Raw genomic sequence first — 26,971 nt, forward strand, 5'->3', positions numbered from 1 at the left:
AGTCTAGATCAAAAATCGGTAATTATAATATTATGCAAAATACGATTTTTCCTATTTTGGATTAGACCGTTAAAACGCTTATTTTTTAATTGTCTACTTTGGAAAATATGATTGTTCCAAATTCATATATTTATTTAGTCTCGTTCCCTACTGCGAATGCTCCGATAGCTTTGCGCTATTCTTAAGCGAATGCTCCGATAGCTCTGCGCTATTATTAAGAATAGCGCAGAGCTATCGGATCATTCGCAGCAGGGAACCAGACCAATATTTATTTATATATAGGCTGTAGCTATCTCTGTGCACGTGGTCAACAACTCCGAATCCGGGATCCGGAAGGATTTGTCACAAACCGAAAGTAACAGGAAGATCCAATTTACGCATGCGTAGTACAGCAGTTGCAAAATATTGTCAACATTATCTACACCTGCAGTGAACTTTGTACCTAGATCGTCATCCATATAAACAGTGTCATGTTGCGCTTACTAAGTCGATCGACAGTGAGTATATGTTTATCTTCTTAATGATTTGCATACGATTCCGGAACATTTACATGATGATTTGAAAAGAATGAGATTGATTTATCTAGACTTGTTATTAATCATATTGAAACACTAACTGGAACTTTTTTCACCTTTAGCCATTAGTAAACATGTGTTTTAAGTCATATGTTCAAAGTAAAGATTATTTTCGAAAATTTTAATCAGAAATGGTAGCCAAACAATGCAAATAGGCCTAATAAAAATAAATATTATTAATGACATTTTATATTCTATTGCACATACATGTATATACATTTTGTACATGTACAGTGTACATGTATATGTAACTTGTAAGTTATAGATAATGTACATATCCATGTACAAAATGAAATGTTAAATTATAATTAAGAACCATGGCCAGTATATAGAAATAATATTTCATGCAAACACCATGGGCTTCACATGAGTATTTTATATATATGCATTGTAGAATGTACATGTACATGTAGGCCTAATGTATGTATAAATTACCTGCACATCTACATAGGGTATAAACATAAACATTTGAATTTATGAAAGGAACAGATCAGTGTTTTAATTTGTACAGATAAGAAAGTGTTAAGTATGGTCTGTGCCACTCACTTGACAGAGCATGCTTCTTTGATTCAGTCAAAAGAGCATATTTTTTCACAGAGGAGACCGCGGTACAAGGGTTCAATTCCTGGTTGAGCACTTGAGAGGATCGTGTGTAATTTTCCCAATTGTATAATATAAATTCATCTTATAGTCTACAGGATTTTACCCTCCGTCTTCCCCGTATAAATATTGATATGATAGAACATATCATATAATACCCTCTTTTACACGCATTCGTAGTAATGGATGATATACATGTGTAAATATTTTTAAAATTTAAATATGTACATTAATTATATGCACCTGTGGTTGGATAGTCATTTAAACATGGAGGTACATTGTACGTACGTTACATTACATTTTTGTATACAATTTTGTTTTATATTGAGGTTTTTAATTTGTACCAATCTGATGAAAACAGCTGCTTGGCAGACGGAAAAAAAATCCTAATATATGTAGACAAATTTCGCATACTAGGCATAGTAGTTGAAAAGATATACAAACTGGATAGTTGGAGTGTATGTGAAACTATGCATTTTGTACGTAGTTAGTGTCAGTGATCTGAATATTATACATGTAGTTTACACATGTTTAATTTGGACCATAGGTGTTTAGCACGCTGGTAAGGCAAAGGCCCACTAGGCCTATAGACTAATATAGATCTATTAGTCTATAGTGAGTCTTTGACTCAAACACCTATGTTTGGACCCACAAATGTGTCCAGACCATTTTAGTTTTATGAGTCTAGATCAAAAATCGGTAATTATAATATTATGCAAAATACGATTTTTCCTATTTTGGATTAGACCGTTAAAACGCTTATTTTTTAATTGTCTACTTTGGAAAATATGATTGTTCCAAATTCATATATTTATTTAGTCTCGTTCCCTACTGCGAATGCTCCGATAGCTTTGCGCTATTCTTAAGCGAATGCTCCGATAGCTCTGCGCTATTATTAAGAATAGCGCAGAGCTATCGGATCATTCGCAGCAGGGAACCAGACCAATATTTATTTATATATAGGCTGTAGCTATCTCTGTGCACGTGGTCAACAACTCCGAATCCGGGATCCGGAAGGATTTGTCACAAACCGAAAGTAACAGGAAGATCCAATTTACGCATGCGTAGTACAGCAGTTGCAAAATATTGTCAACATTATCTACACCTGCAGTGAACTTTGTACCTAGATCGTCATCCATATAAACAGTGTCATGTTGCGCTTACTAAGTCGATCGACAGTGAGTATATGTTTATCTTCTTAATGATTTGCATACGATTCCGGAACATTTACATGATGATTTGAAAAGAATGAGATTGATTTATCTAGACTTGTTATTAATCATTATTATTGCAACACTAGACTGGAACTTGTTTCACCTTTAGCCATTAGTAAACATGTGTTTTAAGTCATATGTTCAAAGTAAAGATTATTTTCGAAAATTTTAATCAGAAATGGTAGCCAAACAATGCAAATAGGCCTAATAAAAATAAATATTATTAATGACATTTTATATTCTATTGCACATACATGTATATACATTTTGTACATGTACAGTGTACATGTATATGTAACTTGTAAGTTATAGATAATGTACATATCCATGTACAAAATGAAATGTTAAATTATAATTAAGAACCATGGCCAGTATATAGAAATAATATTTCATGCAAACACCATGGGCTTCACATGAGTATTTATATATATGCATTGTAGAATGTACATGTACATGTAGGCCTAATGTATGTATAAATTACCTGCACATCTACATAGTGTATAAACATAAACATTTGAATTTATGAAAGGAACAGATCAGTGTTTTAATTTGTACAGATAAGAAAGTGTTAAGTATGGTCTGTGCCACTCACTTGACAGAGCATGCTTCTTTGATTCAGTCAAAAGAGCATATTTTTTCACAGAGGAGACCGCGGTACAAGGGTTCAATTCCTGGTTGAGCACTTGAGAGGATCGTGTGTAATTTTCCCAATTGTATAATATAAATTCATCTTATAGTCTACAGGATTTTACCCTCCGTCTTCCCCGTTGTCGACTATAGTTGACATTATTAATATATATCTTCACAATAATTTTTAGCTCGCCTATTCGAAGAATAGGGGGAGCTTAAATGTTGTCATCCCGGCGTCGGTGTCAGCGTCAGCGTTGGCGTCCCATTTCACGTTAAAGTTTTTGAGCAAGTTTCTATTTTGTCTATTGTTTAAGCTTAAGTCATCATAAATGTTTATGATTTTATTTTCCTAATGTGTATGGATGCTGAACGTGATAATACAACCAATTTGGGGCTCTTTAGGGGGTTTTTGAGTATGTTAATTTGTCATATTTCCATGTTAAAGTTTTTGAGCAAGTTTCTATTTTGTCAATTGTTTAAGCCTAAGTCATCATAAATGTTTATGATTTTATTTTCCTAATGTGTATGGATGCTGAATTTGATAATACAACCAATTTGGGGCCCTTTAGGGTGTTTTTGAGTCAGTTAATTTGTCATATTTCCATGTTTAAATAGTAAATACTTGAACATCAACTTCTTCTGAATAGGCGAGCTTTGCTGTTCTCCAACAGCTCTTGTTCTATTAAATTTTCAATGCAGTGATCATATAGGAAAATTATTTTCAGTTGTAAACCAACTTACTGAATGTTTAATAAATACATATTTTAATAATGTATATCGTTTTTGTGCAGACAAACAAAAGAAATCAAGCAAAATCAAACATACATTTTGTATGTTATCATTATACCTTAAAATCTTGATAATAAGCAGCTTATATTCATTTTTGGAAGGAAATGTAAGGCTTATTTTCAGGACAAGCCTATTTTAAAGCCTGTCTTATTTTCAAAGTAATTTATCCCATAAGATATGATAATCTTGACTTACGAGATGGACTTTTTATCGATGTTTATATTGAATATTAAAACTAAAACAAAAAAAATATATTAAAAAGTACATCCATCATTTATGACAATTAATACAAATGTTCATTTATTTGTACATGTGCATGTATTTAGGCATTTAATAAATAAAGGTTTTAGATGTTTAAGATAATTTCAATGGAAGGAATCCAAGGCTTACTTTCAAAAGTGGCATGTTTTCAAGATACATTTGACTATAATTAGAAGATGGTAAAGCCATAATTTGTTTTTAATCTACATGTAATTGTTCCAAACTCCAAGATGGCTGCCAACATTTGATAGCTATATTTTTAAGTCCATCTTGCCTATATTTCGTTCATGGGTTGTCAAGCTGATTTAAACACAGATCATACTCATCACAACTATATCACTCGCACAGGATCTGACAACATATACCATTAGGGGTCCCGTTCTGGTGACCTTTGTTTTCCCTGAAAATTTTGGAAATGATTTGCATGTCAACAATGGCCAACAATTAGCCATCTTGGATATTGATAGTCAAATTGCCACTATTTCTCTGTGTATAAATTTTTTTTACAATTTAAGTGTGTTTCCATAACCAAGTTACTTCTCAGAAAGTGCTAAAGAGATTTTTTATTATCACATACACACAATGTAGTATGTCCATCTTCAAGTTTTCACAAATTTGTTAAGTATGATTTTAAGTGTAAAATCTTCATGGTATAAAGGTTTTAATGGGAAAGTAAAGCATAGAAAATCATGGAATATCAATAATGCATTCAAGATCTTTCAGTGGAGTAGAAAATATCAAGATGAGCAACAAGATCCCTTTGAATCTCTTGTATTATAAAATATTTCTCAGTTCCACCGGCTCCAAAATAGATGACTTATAACCAAGATCATACATTATATGTTTATAAGCTAGCTCACATGTCAACTTCAAAAAGCATTAGAGCTTACATCATCTTGCAGCGTTCATTCAGCATCAACTTTGCCCTTTTACAACAAAGTATTCTTTTAAAATACCAAATTAACCTAGAGAGTTTATATCATTCCCTGCTTGGGGTGAATGCCTACCCATTATACTTGGTTTGTTAAAATGAGTGACTATGGCATTCAATGAAGGTCAAAGAGGCCAAATAAACTAAAATTCCTAGAACAACTTCTTGTCATTAATTAAAAGGCCTTTAGAGGTCTTGATCTGATATTGGATACTGTATACTAAGTTTGTTCAAAGGAAAGACCTTGACCTTCATTTAAGGTAACAGAATAGTATAGTATAGAAAGGCTATCAAGTTTGTTCAAATGAATAAATGTTCTAGGACACAGAGGTCAAATACACTAAAATCTTAAAACAACTTTTTGTCAATTAACAAAAAGCATAAAGACAGCATATTGGCGCTTTAGCATTCTGGGATGAAGGGTTAACTTCTTTGTTCAAATCTATGACCTTAATCTTCATTCAAGGTCACAGGGGTTAAATAGTCTAAAATCTTTAAACCACTTTTTGGTAAGAATCGAAAAGTGTAGAGACCAGATATTGGGCCTATAGCATGCATGCTAGTCAGGATGAAAGGCTACCACCTTTGTTCAAATGACCTTGACCTCGACTTCATTCAAGGTTACAAGGATTTTAAAGAGGTCAAAATATCTAAACTTCTTTTCAATATACCAAAGAGGCCTATAGACCTGATTTTGGCTTGTGACATGCTGCGATGAAGGGCTTCAAATGAATGACCTTGACCTTCATTCAAGGTCGCAAGGGTCAAATAGTCTAAAGTTATGAATGACTTATTATCAATACCCAAGAGGTCTAGAGACCTGATAATACCTTAATTGGTATACAAAAAACGTTCCTATGGACTCTCTTATGTCTTAATATATATATATATATATATGCATCATGATTACCAGACAGGTGGTGATCAGATATTGGAGCCAATTTATATTCACATTGCATTTTAAATGTTAACAAACCCCATACATACATCCTTCAGTCTGCATTATATCTGCATGTGTACTGACAATATTTACATACTATTTTGTAAGATATTGACTTTTGATTGATTAATTGGGCATCATTATCGTATACATATGTAATATTCAAATATTCATCCATACTTGATATGTTTGTATTCCTGTGTCATGTGTAATGTGATAACACTCAGGGGTTAAAATCTAGGACGCTCTAGTTAATGAAATCTCAGTCACAGAACGAATGATATCTGTCTGGTATGTCTGTCAAAAGTCTATAGATTAGACAGTCATAGGTGACACTAGTGAAGAGGTGGGCTGTATAAGTTTCACTAATTCCTAAGTCTGCTAAAATACAATCAGTAATTATTGTTTATATACAGGTATGTGTATTATATATATCAATTGCTATGTATTCTTGATCAATTGCGTCTCATTATTTTTCTTTTAGCAATTTCATGTATTTAAAAGTCTGGAAAGAGCATTTAAAAATTGAGTAATCTTTGTAGTTCGTACTTGATTGTGAACTATACATTTTAAAGTTGATTTGCTCTTCATTGTGCAGATTGATAATGATTGTTTTCCATCTGAAGATCCTATACTGTTTGTCAAAATGCTCTTTATACAATACATGAACTTGAATCTTAACATGTTAAAGCTGATCTTTAAAATTATATTTTAAGCTAGCTGTGTTAATATATAAGGTATTCATTAAATTGATTATCATCCAACATTGTGAATTTTAGCTTAAAGTTATATGTGCCGTATTTTTCATAGTCACGAATCAAGAAGAGCTTTTAATATGTTATTCAACTCTAAAAGTTACCAACATTTTGAGAATTACAATACTTTTAGTGTATAGGTTTTAATTTTACAAGTACAAAAAGGACTGAAAATGTTTTTTGGCAGTACTGCCAAAACTCATTATATTAACATCTTCAGTGTAATGAAATGAGTACATACGGTCAGACCATGAAGCCATCTTGTTGTCCACAATTTCATTGCACATTTTTTACAGTATTATTAGTAATTGTAAAGTGATTTCTGAAGGTATATTTCCATCTAAACATGTATAAGGCATAAAAAACAAGAATTTCCCAGTGCATAACCAATGTGTTCTAACTAACATTTATTAGGCATTATATGTGTGTGTCTGTCCATTTGAATGATTTTCACAGCTTTATTCATTAAAACTTATGGTTTTAAATAGATAATTGGAGAAAAATTAACATGTCCAAATTTTCGGCCAGTTACGACACACATAGTTTTAAGACTTTCAGATTATATCGTCATCAATAGTGCAATTTTTTAAGACTTTTCAGATTATATCGTCATCAATATTATCACTGAAATTCAAATCAGTGTAATTTTTGTAGGCGAGAAACTGTTTGTTTTAACTACATATGTGATTATTACAAGTATATGTGACCTTTAATTCAAGTCTACTGCTTTATATAGCCAACTTGAATTAAATGTTATCTAAAGCTATATACACTATATATGAACCAAGAATATATATTCCTGAAGAGCCATCATGAAACGGTGAATGTACAAGAGGAAGGTCATTGAGTTTTATTTTTTATACAATATATATGTATATATAACACTTTTAACTTGTGACCTGTTGATCAAGAATACGTTTGAATCGACCGTCTCAATAATAGAAGTAGGGGTCAAGAGGGAGCATATAGTAAGTATCACCCAAATTGGAATTTCATCCTGACCTGCTTGGTTATAAATACAATTGTACGATGAGGTATATGTTAGGGGGCATAAACGTCTTACAGACATACACAGGCAATATTTCTTCACACGAATTTTGAGTGAATTTGTCACATGAAATTCACATGAATTTGTCATGTGAAATTCACATGGAAAAATTTCGTATGAAATTCACATGAACAAAATTTGCATGAAATTCATGTGAAAAAATTTCACATGAAATAAAAAAAAATTAATGTGAAATTCACTTTTTTGCCCTGGTTCACGTGAAATTCACACAAATTTCACATGAAATTCAGGTGAAGAAATTTTTCCTGTGTCTGTAGTATTTATATTCAATTTTTTATGTTCTTTACACCAATACATGTAAGACAATTTTTAGTATGTATACTCTATATTAAGGTCTCACTGTCTATATTCCATGCACCAACAGACACGAGGTATAGTGAGAGTGAGCCAGTGTACACCGACCACCATGACACGCCCACCTCCGGGGAAGATGTTCTCTCGGCAGGCCTTACTGCCGCGCCTACCAGTCCCAGCCCTAGATCAGACCCTGGACAAGTACCTAAAGTCTGTACGACCACTATTAACTGATGAGGAATTCAACAACACTAAACAGGTTAGTACTCTTAACATTGCAGTCATCCTTGATACCCCTGGTGTTACTCAATCACCCCTGAAGACATATTTGGACTTTTCTGCTTCAATGACTTAGAACAGTCCATAATGAAATTACAGGGGTGAATGGGTTAATGTGGTATATATCCACCCCTGGCTTATGTCATAGTGAACCTGAATTAAGCATTTCAGGTGAAGACTAATTCCTTTGAAGATTTACAAAGAGCAATGCCCAATTTCAAAACCATAAAGTGCACAACTATTCAAGTCTTTTTGGATGTACATCAAAGGACCAAACTACCTGCAACTTTCACATTAGTTGTTGCACATAGAGCCTTCAGTTTTGCTATGACATAGTTCAGGGATGGATATAACGAGAAAGATACTACCCCAATATTGAAGATGCACTACAGTTAAATGTATAAATTTGTAAAAAATAGTTTGTCAGTGATCTGCATTGAAACAATTGATATAATAACTCTATTTAGATTTCTTCTTTATTTGTAGAATCCAAACTTCATTATAGTGACATGTAAAACTATTTTATATTGTAACTAGTAAAAATATTAAAAAGAAACTTGAAAACACAGAAATGAAGATTCATTATACATGTATACATACATGCACTTTATATATATATATTTTGATATTAGATGTCATTGTAAAATATAAGAGCTGCTAGAGTTACCTCTCTTTGGTTGTTTCAGCACTACTGCAAATATTTATATTTTCATATTTTAGATAGTACAGGAATTCAGTAAAAATCCAGGCCCAAAACTTCAGACTCTTTTGGAGCAGAGGGCAAGCCAAGAGGAAAACTGGGTAAGAGTAATTTCAAAACTTGCTTTGTTTTAAAATAATTATATATTTCATTCAATTAAAAAGAGAAATAAGATAATGTACATGTTGAAATACATATGTAATTATCATTGCATTCTGATTGAAGCATAAAGTGTTTGTCAATTATCAAATGTGATGTTTTATCACTTTTAAAACTAGCAAAACCTACAGCTGCTTCATCTAATAGGACTGACATTACTGAATAATAAAAGATACTACATGAATTCATTTATCTTTTTAATTTATTACATATCTCAACAACTCCCATGCAGTTACAAAATTTAGGCTACCCAAAAACTGGCTAAAGGTTTTTCTCATGGTACTCTGGGTTTTTTTCTCTTTATGAAACAATATATACAATTCAACTACTGAATTGTTTTATCGGTATTATCAAGCTGATTTCAGACTGAATTATAATCAAATTGTACTGAATCAAAGGTTAGAATTTGTCAGCAGTGTTCATTTAAATTTTATTTAGCTGTCAGAATGGTGGATGAAGATTGCATACCTTGAGTTTCGCTCACCTGTAACTGTGAATGTCAGTCCAGGAATAGTGTTCCCACGTCAGAGCTACAGAGATAAGGAAGGGCAAATCAGGTATTACTAAGCTTTTAAAATATGGTATGCCTTTTCCCTTTGCTAACAATAATGCAATCAGTTATGTAAAGATTTCTGATATCAAATCTTTTTATGCCATATTCAACTGTATGTTAAGCATATATGTGCAAATATACCTCCGAAATGCATTTGCAGGGGTTATTAGATTGCATGGGCTCCGCCCGTCCATCCGAGATTTTTTTCAGGGCTATAGCTCCAAAACCATTGAAGGCAGATCCTTGAAACTTTCTGTATACATCAGACAAGTGCCCTAGTTGGGCCTTTTGCTATTGCGGACCTTCCATTTTTTTTAAATATTTTCCTTTACCATGGAAACTTAGTCAAAAATGTTTTGTTACCTGCTGGTATTTTTTTTTCTCAGTTTTACAGTACTCGCATACATTTAGGGGTATACTTGAATAATTGTTACTTTGACCTTGATGTATATGGGTTTTTATACCAACTGCAGGGCCCGGGGGATAATGCCTCATTTTGCGGCTAATTGTACATAATTTTTTAATTATGGAAATAGCAAAACAATGTCAAACATAATTGGAATATGTTATATTTTTTAGATTTGCATCTATGCTTATTGCTGGTATCCTGGACTTCAAGCTTATGACAGACAAGTAAGATATCATTGCTTTGATGGATACATTTCATGTAATATAAACTTAATTTTAGATTAGTGATTACATTGGTCAAAATGTGGTGGATTGGGTAGGTTCAACTGATGTCATTTGTGAGAATATTAGACTTATTACAGCTAAATAACCAATAAGAGTATCTATTGCTGTAATAAATTTGTAATGTTATGCAAAATTCATGCTGAATAATAAGTTACCAGGTATACAAAAATTGGTTATCATAGGAACTTGATAAAATATAACTTGATGGCACTGTTTATTTTTTTTGTCACAAATGAATTTATGTTTAATAGTAAAAGCTAGAACGTTTTGCTGTGGTACTAGCAATTTTCAATGAATAATATCTGACTATATGTAATAGTAATTAGTCTATCATATTTGTTTTACAGCCAGACACTGCCTGTCGATCACATGGGTAAAAATCCCCTATGTATGACACAGTACTATAAGATCCTGTCAGCCTGTCGCACACCTGGCAAAAAATGTGATAGCTGGACCTGTTACCCTCCTAATGAACCAAACGCCCCCAAGCATATTGTAGTAGCACACAACAACCAGGTAAGAGAAAAGACAATCCCTGATCAACCTAGCATGCCAAAACATATTTTGGTAGCTCCAACAATCTATGGCTAAACACTTTCATAGTAATCATGGACTCCCAATACATATTGTGTTAGCCCCTAAACAGGTAAAACTATCGACACTAGGCAGGCTTCCCTGATAAGCGGCAAACATATATTATCGTAGCCACCAAAATCCAGGAACGACTATGGACAACTCCCTGATCAACCTACATGTAACGGTTTCAAAGATACGTAGTAGCACAAACATCAAAAGGTATGACTATAGACACTTTCCTGATCAACCTAACGTCCCAAAACAAATATTGAATTGCTCTCATCAATAAGTTACTGTAATTTGACTCTAATAGCAACCTTACAGATCAGCCTTTTGCTCCAAAACATCGTTAGTGGCCCATAGACATCAGTTAAAATTCCATTCACCTTCATTAAAATAAATTACCTCCTCAAAATATAATCTAGTTTGTCTCAACAATATGGCTCTAGCAACCTTCATATAAACTTAATGAAATTGCAGGTTTAAGAATTTGACAGATTTAGGAGCCAAACATGGACATCAACCCTACAGTGTCCTTTCTGATCAAAATCTTCAAAATCCTCATGTATGGCTGTATTGTATAAATATGTATTTTTCTGTTGTGGTCAAAATTGCAAGTGAATTGTTTTGGTTTAAAGTTTTTTTTTTTATTTTTTTTTAAGTTTAACCAATACAGAAAGCATGTATGTTAAAAACTAAATTTGAGGATTTAAATAGACATAGCCTGAAGTCCAATCCATTTGATGAATATAATATCAATGCAATCTTTTAAAAATTGAAAATTTGTAAGTATCAATAACAGGAATAATTGTTTGAAATTGTTTTGATGAGGAAATATTTCCACAAAATCTCCTATAATTCTAAAATGCATTTGGATTGATAAAATGATGAAAAAACTATAGGTAAGTAGATCTATCCATTTAGACAAATTCATTTGTTAAAGATCGTTTACTCTGTATTGCAGTTTTTTGCCTTTGATGTATATGGTTCGGATGGCCAGCCTTTGTCTGAAGCTCAAATCTACCGTCAACTTAAAAATCTGGTCCAGGATTCAGAGCAAGTATCACCACCTGTTGGTATTCTCACTACTGAAAACAGATCCACATGGGCCAAAGCCTACACAGAACTAGCCAAAGGTAATATAAATGTATTTAATTACTTGAGTACATATTCTGTACAACCTAATGCTAGGTTTACACTATGTTCCCGGCGACCACGGTAGCCCCGTTTGTCCGAAACGTGGTGCGCCGTGGAATTTTGGCTATTTTTGCAACTGTATTCAAGTTGAGCTAGGTCTTGTGAAGTTTTGCCACGGTCTTTTACGGATTACGTGGTGGACCGTGGATATAGGGGAAAGTGCTGTTCCCGGAGGTTAAAGGAACACTACGGCTTTAGCACGGTCTATCAAGGATACCACTACGTTCTCTCTAGGCCTGTTACGATCTGATGAGGTCTGCTACGTTTTACACGTTTTGATCGGACTCCAATACGTTTTTCACGGTCCGCCAAGGCTTACTAGGATGAAAGTCTGATGCCGGGCTTTTTGGAGCAAATGAAACAATATTTATTGCCGAAAACGTCATTTCAAACACGTTTTAATTTCAAAATTTGTTAAAAACATATTTGGTATAAATATATAATTATTATAGCCAAGTGTTTCTACGCATATATTTTTTTCTGTACTCATTTAATCTGCCTTTTGCAATAATAGCTTAGGTATAATTCGAGGGTTTAAATGTGTTTGACAATGACTATTCCTATTTATTAATACAAATAATTTAATGAAGTAGCAAATATGTACCAGGCCAGGCAATGATAACCTTATCATATTTTGCTTGCAACGTAAGACCGTAATAAGACGTAACAAGCCGTATGACGTCAGACTTTCAACCGCAACAAGTCGTAAGAAGCCTTGTCAGAATGCATCAAAACGGTTTTTCATCCACTTTGGCTTGCCGTAAAAAACCTTGACAAAACTGGACAAAACGGCACGAAATGTGCAGCCAATCTGCAGCAACCGTGGTCAAACGTGGAAAAAAACGCTACAGAACGTCACAAAACTTGAAATCACCGTGAGATTCTGGGGAACGTGCTTGCTGCCCGTTCCACCACGGACCGTCTTGAAGTTCTGTTACGGCCTCGTACGCACTGTTACGTTTTGTTACGTCAATCCCGTTTTATTACGTCCTGTGGCGTTCACCATCTGTACCGTGACTGCCGTGGCAAATTTTTTGACAGTTTAAAAATCTGGCACGGCATCCACGGTAAAAATCTGGCACGGCATCCACGGTAATCACGATCGCTCACGTTTATCTATCACGTCCTTCTGCGTTGTCTCGTGGTCACCACGTTTTGTCCAAGGTGGCCTGAAACGGGGCTGCCGTGGCCGCCGGGAACATAGTGTAAACCTAGCATAAACAAACATTAATGTATTTTCTGAAAGTATATGTTATCATTGATTTAACATCTCATAGAAAATCTGACAATCGTTTGTGATAATTAATCTTTATGATATCAGATCACTTAAAAAATAAATCCTAAGAATTAATTTGCTATTTGTCATCACATTTGATCATAGATTTTATGCTAAAATAAGCTGATGATCACTTACAGTAATTTTCTTTAAAACATATCAATATTAAATATATGAAATGAAGAGGTATTTTAATTTCCATTGTACTAATACGTTTTCTATACAATGTGATTTTCATCTGTTGCCAGATAAAGAGAATAGCATCAGCTTAGACAAGATAAAACACAGTATCTGTTTAATTTGCCTGGATAACAAATTACCCCAAGATATGAGTGATGAACGAAGTGTGGCAGCACGTCAAATGTTACATGGGGGAGGTTCTCGACTAAACTCGGGCAACAGGTGGTTTGATAAGACATTACAGGTAAGATACAGAACATAAAAAAATCATGATTATTGCCATTATTTAAGAAATTCATTCTTGATGCATTTGATATGAAAAACAGAATTTATCATCTTAATTAATTATATTTTTCTACCATTTTAGTTTGTGTTGGAGTGGAAGGGATATGCAGACATATTTGACTCTTAAAATAAATCCTATGAGCAGATTGACTTATTGACTTATCCACTAAAATTCCATAACATGCGTCCATTTCAATGCTCTCAGTACTTTGATTCTTTTTCTCCCTTGAGTGACAGTACTTTCAGTACTTTGATTCTTTTTTCTGCCTTGAATGACAGTACTTTCAGTACTTTGATTCCTTTTCTTCCTTGAGTGGCATTACTTTCAGTACTTTGATTCTTTTTTCCTCCCTTGAGTGACAGTACTTTCAGTACTTTGATTCTTTTTTCCTCCCTTGAGTGACAGTACTTTCAGTACTTTGATTTTTTTTCCCTTTTAGTTCGTTGTTGGGAGGGATGGTATCTGCGGGCTGACATATGAACATACTTCAGCAGAAGGACCTCCGGTTGTAATGTTACTTGACCATGTTGTAAAATACTGGTGAGTTTTGACCTCAAATCCTGCTAAATTGGCCTGTTATTTTCATCCCTTGAACTTTCACTACAATCAGTAAATTAGTTGATCAATAACTTCCGCACTCTTGTTAAAGAGCTCCACCCGCCGACAGATGCATAAAATTATATTCATCATTTGAACAATAATTGGGTGTTTACATCATGTATTTATATGTCTTAACTAAATGGTCAATGAACTATAATAAAACCATGTTAAATCATTTGAGTAAAAAATACATATTTAAGATGTGTCATGATACCTTACTATAAAGATGCACCACCGCCGACAGAGCATAAATGATAATTCATCACTTGAACAATAATTGGTGTTTAAAAGTGTATATATATGGCTCAATTAAACAGATTAAAGTAATATAAATATGTTTATTTTGCCTTAGGTGCATGCGCAATTCATTATCTTCATTCCATATAGGATATAGTGCCACGGAAATTTGAATGCTGTTATTTTCTTTTTGCTGCTGTTTTTAAACCACATGGAATAAGTATGCTCCTTGTCCTGTTGTAAAAGGAAAAAAAAAAAAGAAAAAGGAAGAAAAAAAAAAAGGAAAAATACAATAAAAAAAAAAATAACTTGTCAAGAAAAAAAAAGTGGGAGCATCTATAAAGTAATGTATGATAATTTTATTGTGCGAAAAAGATGAGTGCAAATAAAATAATTATAAATGGAATTTTCTCCATCTTTCTAGGGTATTTTGAACCAGCCCGGTCGAATTCTGTAGACTAAGTGTAAATAAAAATATAGTGTTGAACTTCGTTTGACCTCTCCACAATGCACTGCACAAATTAAATGAATGTTAACAAAACAAAATACATGTCGGGTCAAAAACGTGAGTGAAGTGAAACACAATATAATTCTGATAGAACCCCCAAAAACAGACTATGTCAAGAGTCAGTAATGTGCGCGATTGGAAAGGTAGGTCAATAGAAAGGATCATTGAAATGCAAGAGAACGGGAGAAACACTCCCCACTTTGGGGGACGTCATACTCCCCAACTTTATACTTGCGTGATGTATACATATGTGCAATTAAGTCAACAACCTCCATTCGCGGTGCCCCGTCGAATGAAAAGTAGCTCGTTTGACTTTTGGCTCATCATTCTTACGCTAAATACAACTTGTTTTTATAACAAATATGGACTTAAACTTCATTTTGTCAACCATCGTAAATTAGAAAATTAATCTTATAAATGTACGTAACTCAATTATTCCTTGTCATGTACAGCAAGTTAGTTGTTCATTTTTAACCTTGCTTTCGGCCAGCTTTCGTTTTGTGTGTTCCAAAAATAGAATGTGACGGTCTATTTTTTATCATTCTTTGGGGTAGGTATTCCCACGTTTTTTCCTGTAGTTTTAGATAACCAATCATTGTAATAAAATATTCATAAAGTTACTGGTAAACCATAACTAAGAATTATGAACAACTTATTTTTTGAGGTTCATGTCCCTTTAACACAAAAAATAAATAAAAATATTTATTTCCGCCATTTGGTGCATTGTGCAATTAGTACTGCATTTCATATGAGGATATAGTGACACAGAAGTTTTTTCGGGATGGAGTGACCCATTAATTAATCATTTTTCAGTGTTTTTTTGAAAATTGCTAACATTTTCAGAGAAAGTAATGCAGGGAATCAAAACCAATATAATAAAGTAATCTCACAACATATTATCAGACAGCCTAATTTGTTTTTGTTTACTAAGCATTCTAAATGAGCTACTCTAATTAAGGCCTATCATGACCATCCTATTGGGAAGATTTTTTATATGAACCAAATACATTGTACATTTTGTCATTTCAGTTCTGAAAACAAGTCATCAGGATCCGATTCTCCGTCCCCTGTATCTCCTACAAAACTCCGATTTAACCTGAGTCCAAACATCCAAGATATGATCGCTACAGCTGGCACTCAGCTAGATGTGTATGTAATATTTAGTGTTAGCTGTAGTTATTCCCCTTGATACTTTGTTTGACAGTTAAATATAGTAAAGTTTAGGTATATACATATCACACTAAGAATATTGTAGAGGAAATGTAGGCACCAGATCAGGATTTGAACTTGGACCTTTAATGGCTAGCGTAAATGATATTCTATTGTTTGAGCTACATGGTTACCAAAGGTCAACCCAGTCCAGTTCTAACTTCCCCCTCCTTTCCAAAATGTCTTCGCCAACAAAGATACATGAGAACTTTTTACCATAATGCTATCACATTAGGTATTAGTGGAATGCTAATTCTGTAATGGGATTGGAGAAAATGCAGCTGCCAGACTAGAATCCAAAATAAGGACCTCCAAACAGTAGTTGAATGCTTTACCCATAACATTTCCTGGTCACCAATGATCCACACTCTTACATCAAAACATAGTACCATATTCGCTGTAATTAGCGACCAGGGGATATGATAGGGGATGCGATGCCGTTGTGAATAGTGGCATGACATGTTAAACATTGTTAAATCTATGGGATGAAGGCGTTTATAGAACTTAAACTCCTTCTCCAGAAAAGGGGAGGGATGCTTATATTGGGGGAGGTTTAGTTTGGTTTATTTATTTTTACGTCCTATTAACAGCCAGGGTCATGTAAGGACGTGCCAGGTTTGTTGGTGGAGGAAAGCCAGAGTACCCGGAGAAAAACCACCTACCAGCGGTCAGTACCTGGCAACTGCCCCACATGAGATTCGAAACCCGCATCCCAGAGGTGGAGGGCTTGTGGTAATATGTCGGGACATCTTAACCACTTGGCCACCGCGGCCCCCTCAATTGTATTGGGGGAGGGTCGCTAATTACGGAAAGACTATTTACTTTAACAATTGATTGTCTTTATCCATTTTTACTTGAATTATAAACATAATATTGAGATTTGATTTGATCCTAACCATGTCATGAATTTTGTTTAATATAGACTGGTGGACGATGTTGATCTCAACGTGTTTGTATTCCAAGATTACGGTAAAAATTTCCCAAAGTCACAGAAGATGAGCCCTGATAGTTTTCTCCAGAATGCCATTCAACTTGCATATTACAGGTAAGTAAATATCTAACATTTGGCACTTAATCATAGAAGTTATCAGATTCCTAGACATCTGAACATCTTAAACATCAAGACATAAGGAAATCCCATACAAAACTACAGCCTTTGAAAAATTTTATGCTTAGCTACTCGTCTACTAGCTTTGGCACACATAAGAGTAAATAAAGTTGTTTACTGCTCTTGCTTGGCATTTATTGTACAACATGTACAAATGACATGTGCTCCAGCCATCCTTAGATACATGACGTACAAATGTACAGTTGCCTGTCAAGACAATACACTTTGTATTTGCATAAAGCACATGTAAGATATTTTCCTTCAATGATCTTAACTTTTGATGCTATGAGTAAAGCAATACAAACCATGGTCAAACTATTTAGAAATATTTTTGGAATAGTGAATTATGATGAATGTAAATATGTTTGACTATAGAATACACAAGGAGCCAGCGCCCCACTACGAGACTGGCACCCTTCGGATGTTTCACCTGGGGAGGACTGACACTATCCGTACATGCTCTGAAGCCTCCTTAGAATTCTGTAAAGCTTTTGATGATGGCAACATTCCCAAGGAGCGTAAAGTAGAACTACTGAGGAAAGCTGTGCAGGCACACAAAGGCTATACCAATGAGGTACATTTCACTTGACAAGAACATACTGATTTTATAGTTATTAGGGCCCCGCATCGAGATGCGGGTGCCCTATAGTAATCAGGTTGTCCGTCTGTCTGTCCGTCCGTCCGTCTGTCCGTTTTTTTTCTTTTGCACATTAATGATGGAAGGGAGTGGAGTATTTTCCCCATATTTTACATGATGATTCCCCATCCATCCTAGATCTGCTTGGTAATTTTTCAGGCTGAAATTAAATTAAAAAATCGGCCATCTTGGATTTTAACATTTAAAAAAATCACAATGTTGTTGCTCTTAACTGATAAACATTTTGTTATAACATTATGATGCAAAGTTGTTCAGAATTAAACAAGGAGTTGACTGTCCAAAGGTAAGGTCATGGGCCAAGGTTACTAAGTCAAAGGTCAAGGTCAAATTTATTTGAGTTAATTGTATGCTCTTAATGTAATGTTAGCTTGGAATCAGGATTCAAGTTAAATACTTGGAAGACTTTTTCCAAAGAATTATAATAATGTACCATCATCGGTTTCCCAATTAATGTTGACATTAATTATTTATTAGCAACATATAGCTAACACGGAAGAATTCGTTGTCAAAATACTACTTTTCCACTTAAGCACGTCAGACACATAGCGGGGCCCCTTTCTGACGTGTCAGTGTTCTAGTTTATAATTAGCAAATTGCATGTTGATTCATGTATTGAGAATAAGATTAAATTTGATCTTTTCAAATAGCCATGCACATATATAAAGTCACTATTCTTATTTCTAACACTTTTGAAACTGTTATTTCTAATACTTTTGAAACTGTAAGCAATGTTTTAAATAAGCCTTACTTAAGAAATATTTTTTTTTCACATTGACTTGTAAACTTTTATTGTACTAATATGTTGATATTTTAAAACGTTGAAATACAGCAATGAACCATCCAGATGTTATCTAAGACTACTTAGGATAACAATGAGCATCTCTCAGAATTATAATTCTGTTTACAGGTCATACAAGGCAAGGGGATTGACCGTCATCTGTTAGGACTTAAGTTGGCAGCAATAAAGAATGGAATGAATGTACCAGACCTCCATATGGACATGGCTTATACCCTCAGTACCCACTTTAGGATGTCTACCAGCCAGGTACATAATGTTTGGGGGCGATAATAGTGGTATAATTTGTAGCATTCATTAGTTTGAATTATTATACTAGAATATAATGTATAGTTGCATGCTTCATGATTTTCTTCAATTTAACGTATTGCCCAAAGAATGATATTTCTCACTTTCTTGTTAACTCCACTGTTAAGACTTGCGATACGAAAACAAATAACTTTACAATGAGTTAAATCAGCAGTATACAGGTAATATATAAGCACCATACAGACCTACTGATGTGATTAATTTAATATATTAGATACACTATATATTGTAGTCAAATATAAGTATAGCAAGTGTTTACGATATGTAGTTTACAGTAACGCGAGTTTAGAACGAATATGTTTACAACAAATCAATTTGGTTGTTCCCAAGATGTTCGTTATAACTGTATCTTTCTGTATATGTCTATGATTGTTCAATAAACTATTTGTTTGAAGGTACCAGCCCACTCGGACTCTGTACTAGTGTTTGGGCCTGTTGTCCCCGATGGTTATGGTGTGTGTTATAATCCACAGGAATCACAGGTAAGAATGTCAGGGAGGATTTTACATCAAAATAAAAAAAAACATAGCCAACCTATCTTAATAGCACATGCTATTGATTGCCTTTGAGACTTTCTTAATACACAATGTATTGTATAGTATGCTAGCTAGTAGGTCAGTTGGCAGCAGTTATAGAGGTAGCACTATAAAATGACAACAGAAGTTTCCACAATCACAAAGAGACATAGTACAAATCAAACATACCTGATAGTCTTTTAAAACATGCACAGTGCTTCTTAAACATGCTCCACTGCTGACAAATGGTATTTTTACAAAAATAGGAGCAGACGATTTAGTATTTTTCTTCAGTTACAAAAGTTACTTACTTTACACCATTACCACAATTGAAAAGTTTTAGCTTCTAATTTTACTTCAGGATAAAAATATGAGAAATAATTAATTGCATCCCGAAAAAATTCGGTGGCATTATATCCTATATTGAATGAAGTACTTATTGCGCATGCACCAAAAGCAAAATAAACTATTTTATATTATTTTTTGTGTTGATTAGACATATATATACACGATTAAACATAAATTATTGTTCAAAGAATGAATATCATTTATCCTCTGTCGGCGATGGAGCATCTTTAAATTACCATACATCTTCATGATGTTAAACGATGTTAAATCAAACCAATCCAAAGCAGGTATTGATTACTACCATCTTTAGCGCTGTCTTGATCATCAACGGCAATACAGCATCCAGTCCCTGAACAAAATTCCCCTTTTTAAATATAATTAGCTAGTCACGTTTGTGGTTGTTATACAAATATTCCAAGGGTATCTGTACATCCCCATGTCTTGGGCAGAAATGAATTTTTAGCTCACCTGGCAGAAATGAATTTTTAGCTCACCTGGCCCAAAGGGCCGGTGAGCTTATGTCATGGCGCGGCGTCCGTCCGTCCGTCGTCCGTCCGTCAACATTTCCTTTAAATCGCTACTAGTCATAGAGTTCTGCATGGATTGTAACCAAATTTGGCCACAAATGATCCTTGGGGGAAGGGGAACAGAACTTGTATAAATTTTGGCTCTGACTCTCCGGGGCAGGAGGGGCGGGGCCCAATAGGGGAAATAGAGGTAAATCCTATAAATCGCTACTAGTCCTAGAGTTCTGCATGGATTGTAACCAAATTTGGCCACAAACATCCATGGGGGAAGGGGATCAGAACTTGTATAAATTTTGGCTCTGACCCTCCATGGGCAGGAGGGGCGGGGCCCAATAGGGGAAATAGAGGTAAATCCTATAAATCGCTACTCGTCCTAGAGTTCTGCATAGATTGTAACCAAATTTGGCCAAAAATATCCTTGGGGAAGGTGAACAGAACTTGTATAAATTTTGGCTCTGACCCCCCGGGGCAGGAGGAGCGGGGCCCAATAGGGGAAATAGAGGTAATTCTATAAATCGCTACTTGTCAAAGAGTTCTGCATGGATTGTAACCAAATTTGGTCAAAAACATCCTTGGGGGAAGGTGAACAGAACTTGTATAAATTTTGGCTCTGACCCCCCAGGGACAAGAGGGGCGGGGCCCAATTGGGGAAATAGAGGTAATTCTATAAATTGCTACTTGTCCTAGAGTTCTGCATGGATAGTAACCAAATTTGGTCAAAAACATCCTTGGGGTAAGGTGAGTAGAACTTGTATAAATTGTGGCTCTAACCCCCCCGGGGACAAGAGTGGCGGGGCCCAATAAGGGAAACAGAAGTAATTCTTATAAATCGCTACTTGTCCTAGAGTTTTGCATTGATTGTAACAAAATGTGGCCACAAACATCCTTCGGATAAGGGGAACAGAACTTGTATAAATTTTGCCTCTGACCCGCTTGGGGGAGGAGGGGCGGGGCCCAATAGGGGAATCAGGGGTAAATATTAAAATTTCTTCAGAAAAGAAATAATGAACCTGTATTCAGGACTTCACTTGGCATTACAAACCAGGTGAGCGATACAGGCCCTCTGGGCCTCTTGTTATTGTGTCTTCTTACACTTCATCAATGAAGTTAGTTAAGCTTATTTGTTGATGATGTTTTTAATGGACTAAGTATTATTATTTTGTAGGTACACTTTGGAGTATCTGCCTTCAACATAACCCCAGAAACAAACTCTAAGAACTATATTGACATGTTACGGAAGACACTTCTGGAGATGAGAGATTTGTTCGAGGGTTCTCTGAACTCCAAGCTCTAATGTATGTGGACTCTTAGATTTTCTGCTGATTCTAACTGAATATTTTTGTGCAATTTATATATAAAACCCACCATTCCACCAAGTTTGAGTTATCCAAGCCAGTGTGATTTTGCTAGCTTGGTGGAATTTAGCCCAAAAGAAATTGTTAACCTTATGTTTCCGTGGGTTTTGGTGCCATGTCCCATATAAAAAAACCTTGGTTCATGTGATTTGTCAAGTGTGATCTCAAATCAAAACATAATCTATAAACACATTTACTCTGAATGTTTTTCAGAATATCAGTATGGAATTTAATATTTTAATAAACATGTGATTTTTACACGTGAGTTGATATGATTATAAGAGTTGCCTGCGCTTAATTATGTAAGTTGTACCATGTGATCATGGCAGTACTTGGGAAATGGTAACAACTTGAAGAGAATGTTAATTCAACCCAAATTATGTCATCTTTCCGATAAATTTCTTGCTAGAAATAATCAATACATTACAATTCCTACCATAAAATTATCATTTTATCCTATAACATGGAATACAACACAATGGAATACGAGACAACTACTTTTGCTTTGAGAATCTATATCTCTTATACACCATATGGAATCTCTTGCTATTATACGTTTTACAAGTACTTTCATATAAATGACTTATTCGATCATAAAAGACTTACAGATACTTCACCATTTTGTTGCTTGGTGATGTGATGTGAATTCCTGTTCCTACATGCTTGTGATTGTAGAGAGTCTTTATGTGAATATTTAGTATTATTACCTGCAATGTGTCCAGTACTTTCAGTACTTTGATATACTTGCGATATCTTGTTGGACATGAACATTCGTTAGATTGGATGATCCCCATCTACCGTCATACCAGTACACTCAAACAGTTGATGTTTTATTGATTGATGTGTATAAATATAAAATGTTATATTGATCACAGGTATGGGTGTATGTGTACCTCCAATTGAGACAATTGGTACTTCTATGCTTAAAATAGGTAAATGTTCCGTTTCATTACCTCAAATAACGTTGCAGTCTCTAAATTAGTGTCTCTTGCCAAGCCTTTCTTTAGGATGCATTTGTAGGTACATGTATATACTAATAAAAACACTTTTGTGTTCAGTCTTTTATTTATTACAAGATTCAGTAAATGACAAACTCGCATAAAATATAAAACTTCTAATGGAAAAGCGGTTAGGAAAAGATTGAGTTCCTATAATTATGATGTGATGAAAAAAAATTATAATCAATTTTTTCCTCGTAGCTTTTGATCTTTTTTTAAAATTATTATTATTAAATTAACTTGTCATTACACTGAGCAATACATAATTGTGAATTTTGCTTACCCTTAATTTAACATCACCTGTGACATGTGAATGTTTTATTTCTCCTGTATATTTTATTATACTGTAAACGCACATTTGTCGGGGGTAGTTTTATTTTAGCGTTTTTCGTCTTTGAAGAGCTAATTTATGTACAGCGTTAAATTGTATTGACAGTATTTCCGGTATTGAACCAGTGAATTGTGGACATTTATATCCTGGCTAATGAATCATAATTTACTTTTTTTTTGCATTTGCGCTAAAATTTGGCTGCTTTTAGTAATTCACGTTTAGGGGATACACGTTGATAATAATTGTTTGTGAAATGTTATGGTGCTGATTATGATGACACTAAATATAGATTAAGTTTTACGAACATGTATATGTATTAGTTACAGCTGTACGACATAGGTTCTATGTAGACACAATAGTATCCTATTGTATGTACAGGTGTTATATCTTCTTTATCGTAAGCTAGTGATAATTGGTAGTAATAAGTATTTTTTCATGTATGTTAATTACACCACTGAAGAATCAGGAATAGGCGGATGTAAAAATCTTAGAATTAAAAACCTTGAACGTAGAAGACAACATGTAGATGGATATGTTTTTCTACGTGTACCCATGAATGTGTATTTCAATATTCCAAAATTGAAGTTTGATGTTGTATGAATAGGAGAAGCATGTAAACAGCTGTACTTACTGCCGACCTATTTTACAAAAAGGTACATACCAGATGAGCATTTTACAGTTGTCTGAGATGTTCGTTTGTATCTGTTGTCCTTGCCATTCAAATTGATGCAAACTTTCTTCCAGTTTTGTAAGCGTTATAAACGGAATGATAACAGAAGTTAAGCTGTATCAAATTAGTCTATGCTAAGTGTAAGTGTTTAATATTATTTTATATAAAAGTAGTATAAACGGAGACTGATTTCATACTTAATTGTTAATAATTTTTTATTAATTTGCTTGGTAACAAGAAAATCTTTGTTGTATTTATCACATTATTACGGGTTATATTTATAGAATAAAATTTTTTCAAAACTTCAAAACGATTAATAAAAATCGAGATGTTTAATTGGATGTTTTCTTCTCAATGTAACTTTAACATTTCAGATATTCGTAAATCGAGTGTACCCTGTAAATGTAGCATAGAGAAGTTTGTATAAACAAATAAGCAGTTGTTCTTCTTTCTGTGCTTGATACCGAAAAAAAAATATAAACCCTAGAAACATATTTTTCGCAATGGACTAATTTAACGTGATGTTTACCGGAATTGATAATAATTAATTATAATGAGAGAATGTGTTTTGGTTGTGTATGATGTGATTTCGATTTAAATTGATACTGAAGAATGCTTGTGTTTATGTCTGTTAGGTATCCGATTTTTTTTTTCGAAAATAAGGAAACTGTTTTTTGTTAGTTATCATAATGTTACCATGAAGAACCTTAAAGGGACAATTTAGTCAGAGTTTAATGGAAATTGGAGTAGTTGGTATCACTGTTACCTTTCCTTAAGTGCACGTGGTCACGGTGTGATCAGTGTGTGCTCTGCGTAGATTACAGTAGGTTCTTCGCCATGACGCATTGGTGGGGTCGAACCCCAACCTACATATATTTACACTAGCGGGATGAAGTAAATACAACTACACCAATCGAACATAAAGTTAGTCTGTTTTTATTTGCATAATCATCTGTTAAAATAGTTTTTCTTTTGTAAAAGAGGCAAATAAAAGCTTAGATGTAGCACTTCGGTATATCTACGAACTATACCGAAGTCCGATTGTTATATGGGTATAGCGCATCATTCCTGCCCAAAGTAGAAATCGTTAATATTTGTTTGCTTTCATTAGGACAATAAAACAATATTTTTTATGTAAAATATGTAAACTGCTTCTTGGAAATATATGAAAATTTATTTCACCGAATTGTGTAATTGTGCAATTATACGTATATAATTAATTTAAATTAATAATGATTAAACAAATTGTAATACTAATGAAAAGTAGGGCAGACAGAGTTACAATGTTTGTTTTCTATAATACTTTCAATATACAATGACGTCCAATGTTAGTCTACAAGATATATACAATATGTATGCAATGAAATTGTAAACCAACTCCCCATTTTGACGGTGAGAGGTTAGTATGGCTGGTTTGTTTGATTTGTAATAAAAGTTTACACTAAATTAACGAATTGTTGACCTTGTTTTCTGTAACATTACGGAACACTATAGAATGAACCAATTTATAGCGTAATGGATACTAAATGAGTCATAACTGAATCGAAAAAAAGATTCGGGTTAGCCCGATTTGTTGTGTGAATACAAATGTAACAATCCATTGTTATAAATGTATCCTTAATAACAGTTGATAATGGACAAGACAAGTATTTTGAAAAAATACGTCGTACTCTTTACCAAATGCAGAATTATCTCCTAGAAATAATGCTTATAATATAATAGCAATTCGATTGATTTAGACATTTTAATTGAATATGTAACAAGGGAATTATTAATTTTTGAACATGGATCGATTTGTTCGCACCTGACAACCGTGTGTAAGATTTCCTTTTACGACTATATGCACTACTGCCAAGTGTCGCTCATTAGCCTAGATGTCATTTGAAGCAAACATTGCCCGCTTTAAGTACACTTTATAATTTCGTATACGTACTACTTCAGAGGGATTTTCATTTTTATGTGATCATGCATCTGCACTTGATATCTATGTTGAACTATTAAACCCATTCCTTATATAAAAATATCGACAAAGAGTGGTGCTATTAGCGGCGAAGAACAATTATCTTTTCTTCAGGTCTTATCCTCCTGCATAAATGGCACCAGAATTATTGACAGTTTACCAAGTCTTCATTTGATATGTTTACATTCCTAAGGCAATGAATGATATGACACACAGGAGTTTGGGTACATTTTAATAGCTTGACAGTGGCAAACGTTTAACAATTTATTGAAAAGATATAAAGTCGCCTGCCATTTTAACAACGTTTAAGTTTTCCGTTTATCTTTTACAAAGTTTTGGCCAGACACATTCCAAATTCATTGTATCGATAGTAGCTAGACTCATTACACTAAAAAAACACATGATCTTGAGAATGTTTAGGATGAAAGTGCATACATTTATATGGGATTTCAACAAAAAATGTTTTGTGTTTCGGTGATTACAGAAAATGCATGTCTGATAGTATATAAAGGTCGAATAAACCAAAGGATGGAAATTGACATGTATATTTGATTGAAGTATTGAAAAGGTGAAATTGACAATTTACAAATGAAGTTCTGATATTTTGTTTTACATTTCATTCCTTTTATCCACATACCATTGTTCTAACAGCTAGATCAGATACTGCTAGTAAACTAAAGTCAGGTCATGAATTCACAAGAACCTGACTTAAGTTTATTTAATAAGCGATTAAAATATGCAGATTTCTGAAGTAATTCGTCTGGTTTTTGGAGGTATCAGTCAGGCGCATTTCACTGTTGTTTCAAATTTAGATTTTTTACTCCTTACAATCCGTATCACCCAAAAGCCACTTTCAGTTTTCAAAACTTTGCTGTAATTCAATGG

The 26,971-nt window shown here is 34.0% G+C and overlaps 1 protein-coding gene across 1 annotated transcript; it reads left to right on the forward strand.

The window, feature by feature from the left end:
• The first annotated feature begins 2,154 nt into the window (after positions 1-2,154).
• LOC138321875 (carnitine O-acetyltransferase-like) lies at positions 2,155-25,576 on the forward strand. Its single transcript, XM_069265879.1, has 15 exons — positions 2,155-2,353; positions 8,129-8,317; positions 9,058-9,138; positions 9,635-9,753; positions 10,329-10,382; positions 10,790-10,958; positions 11,983-12,154; positions 13,740-13,915; positions 14,397-14,497; positions 16,332-16,451; positions 17,434-17,556; positions 17,995-18,193; positions 19,185-19,322; positions 19,778-19,864; positions 21,938-25,576. Exons 1-15 carry the CDS (start codon positions 2,327-2,329, stop codon positions 22,064-22,066), a joined length of 1,884 nt encoding a protein of 627 aa, XP_069121980.1. The 5' UTR covers positions 2,155-2,326; the 3' UTR covers positions 22,067-25,576.
• Positions 25,577-26,971: the final 1,395 nt, after the last annotated feature.

Source organism: Argopecten irradians, chromosome 4 (assembly GCF_041381155.1).
Source record: "Argopecten irradians isolate NY chromosome 4, Ai_NY, whole genome shotgun sequence".
Classification (NCBI taxonomy): domain Eukaryota; kingdom Metazoa; phylum Mollusca; class Bivalvia; order Pectinida; family Pectinidae; genus Argopecten; species Argopecten irradians.

Coding starts and splice junctions, on each gene's coding strand:
- LOC138321875 (XM_069265879.1), top strand. CDS start 2,327: ATGTTGCGCTTACTAAGTCGATCGACA. Junction 8,318..9,057: donor AATTCAACAACACTAAACAG/GTTAGTACTCTT, acceptor TTCATATTTTAG/ATAGTACAGGAATTCAGTAA. Junction 19,323..19,777: donor TTAGGATGTCTACCAGCCAG/GTACATAATGTT, acceptor ATTTGTTTGAAG/GTACCAGCCCACTCGGACTC.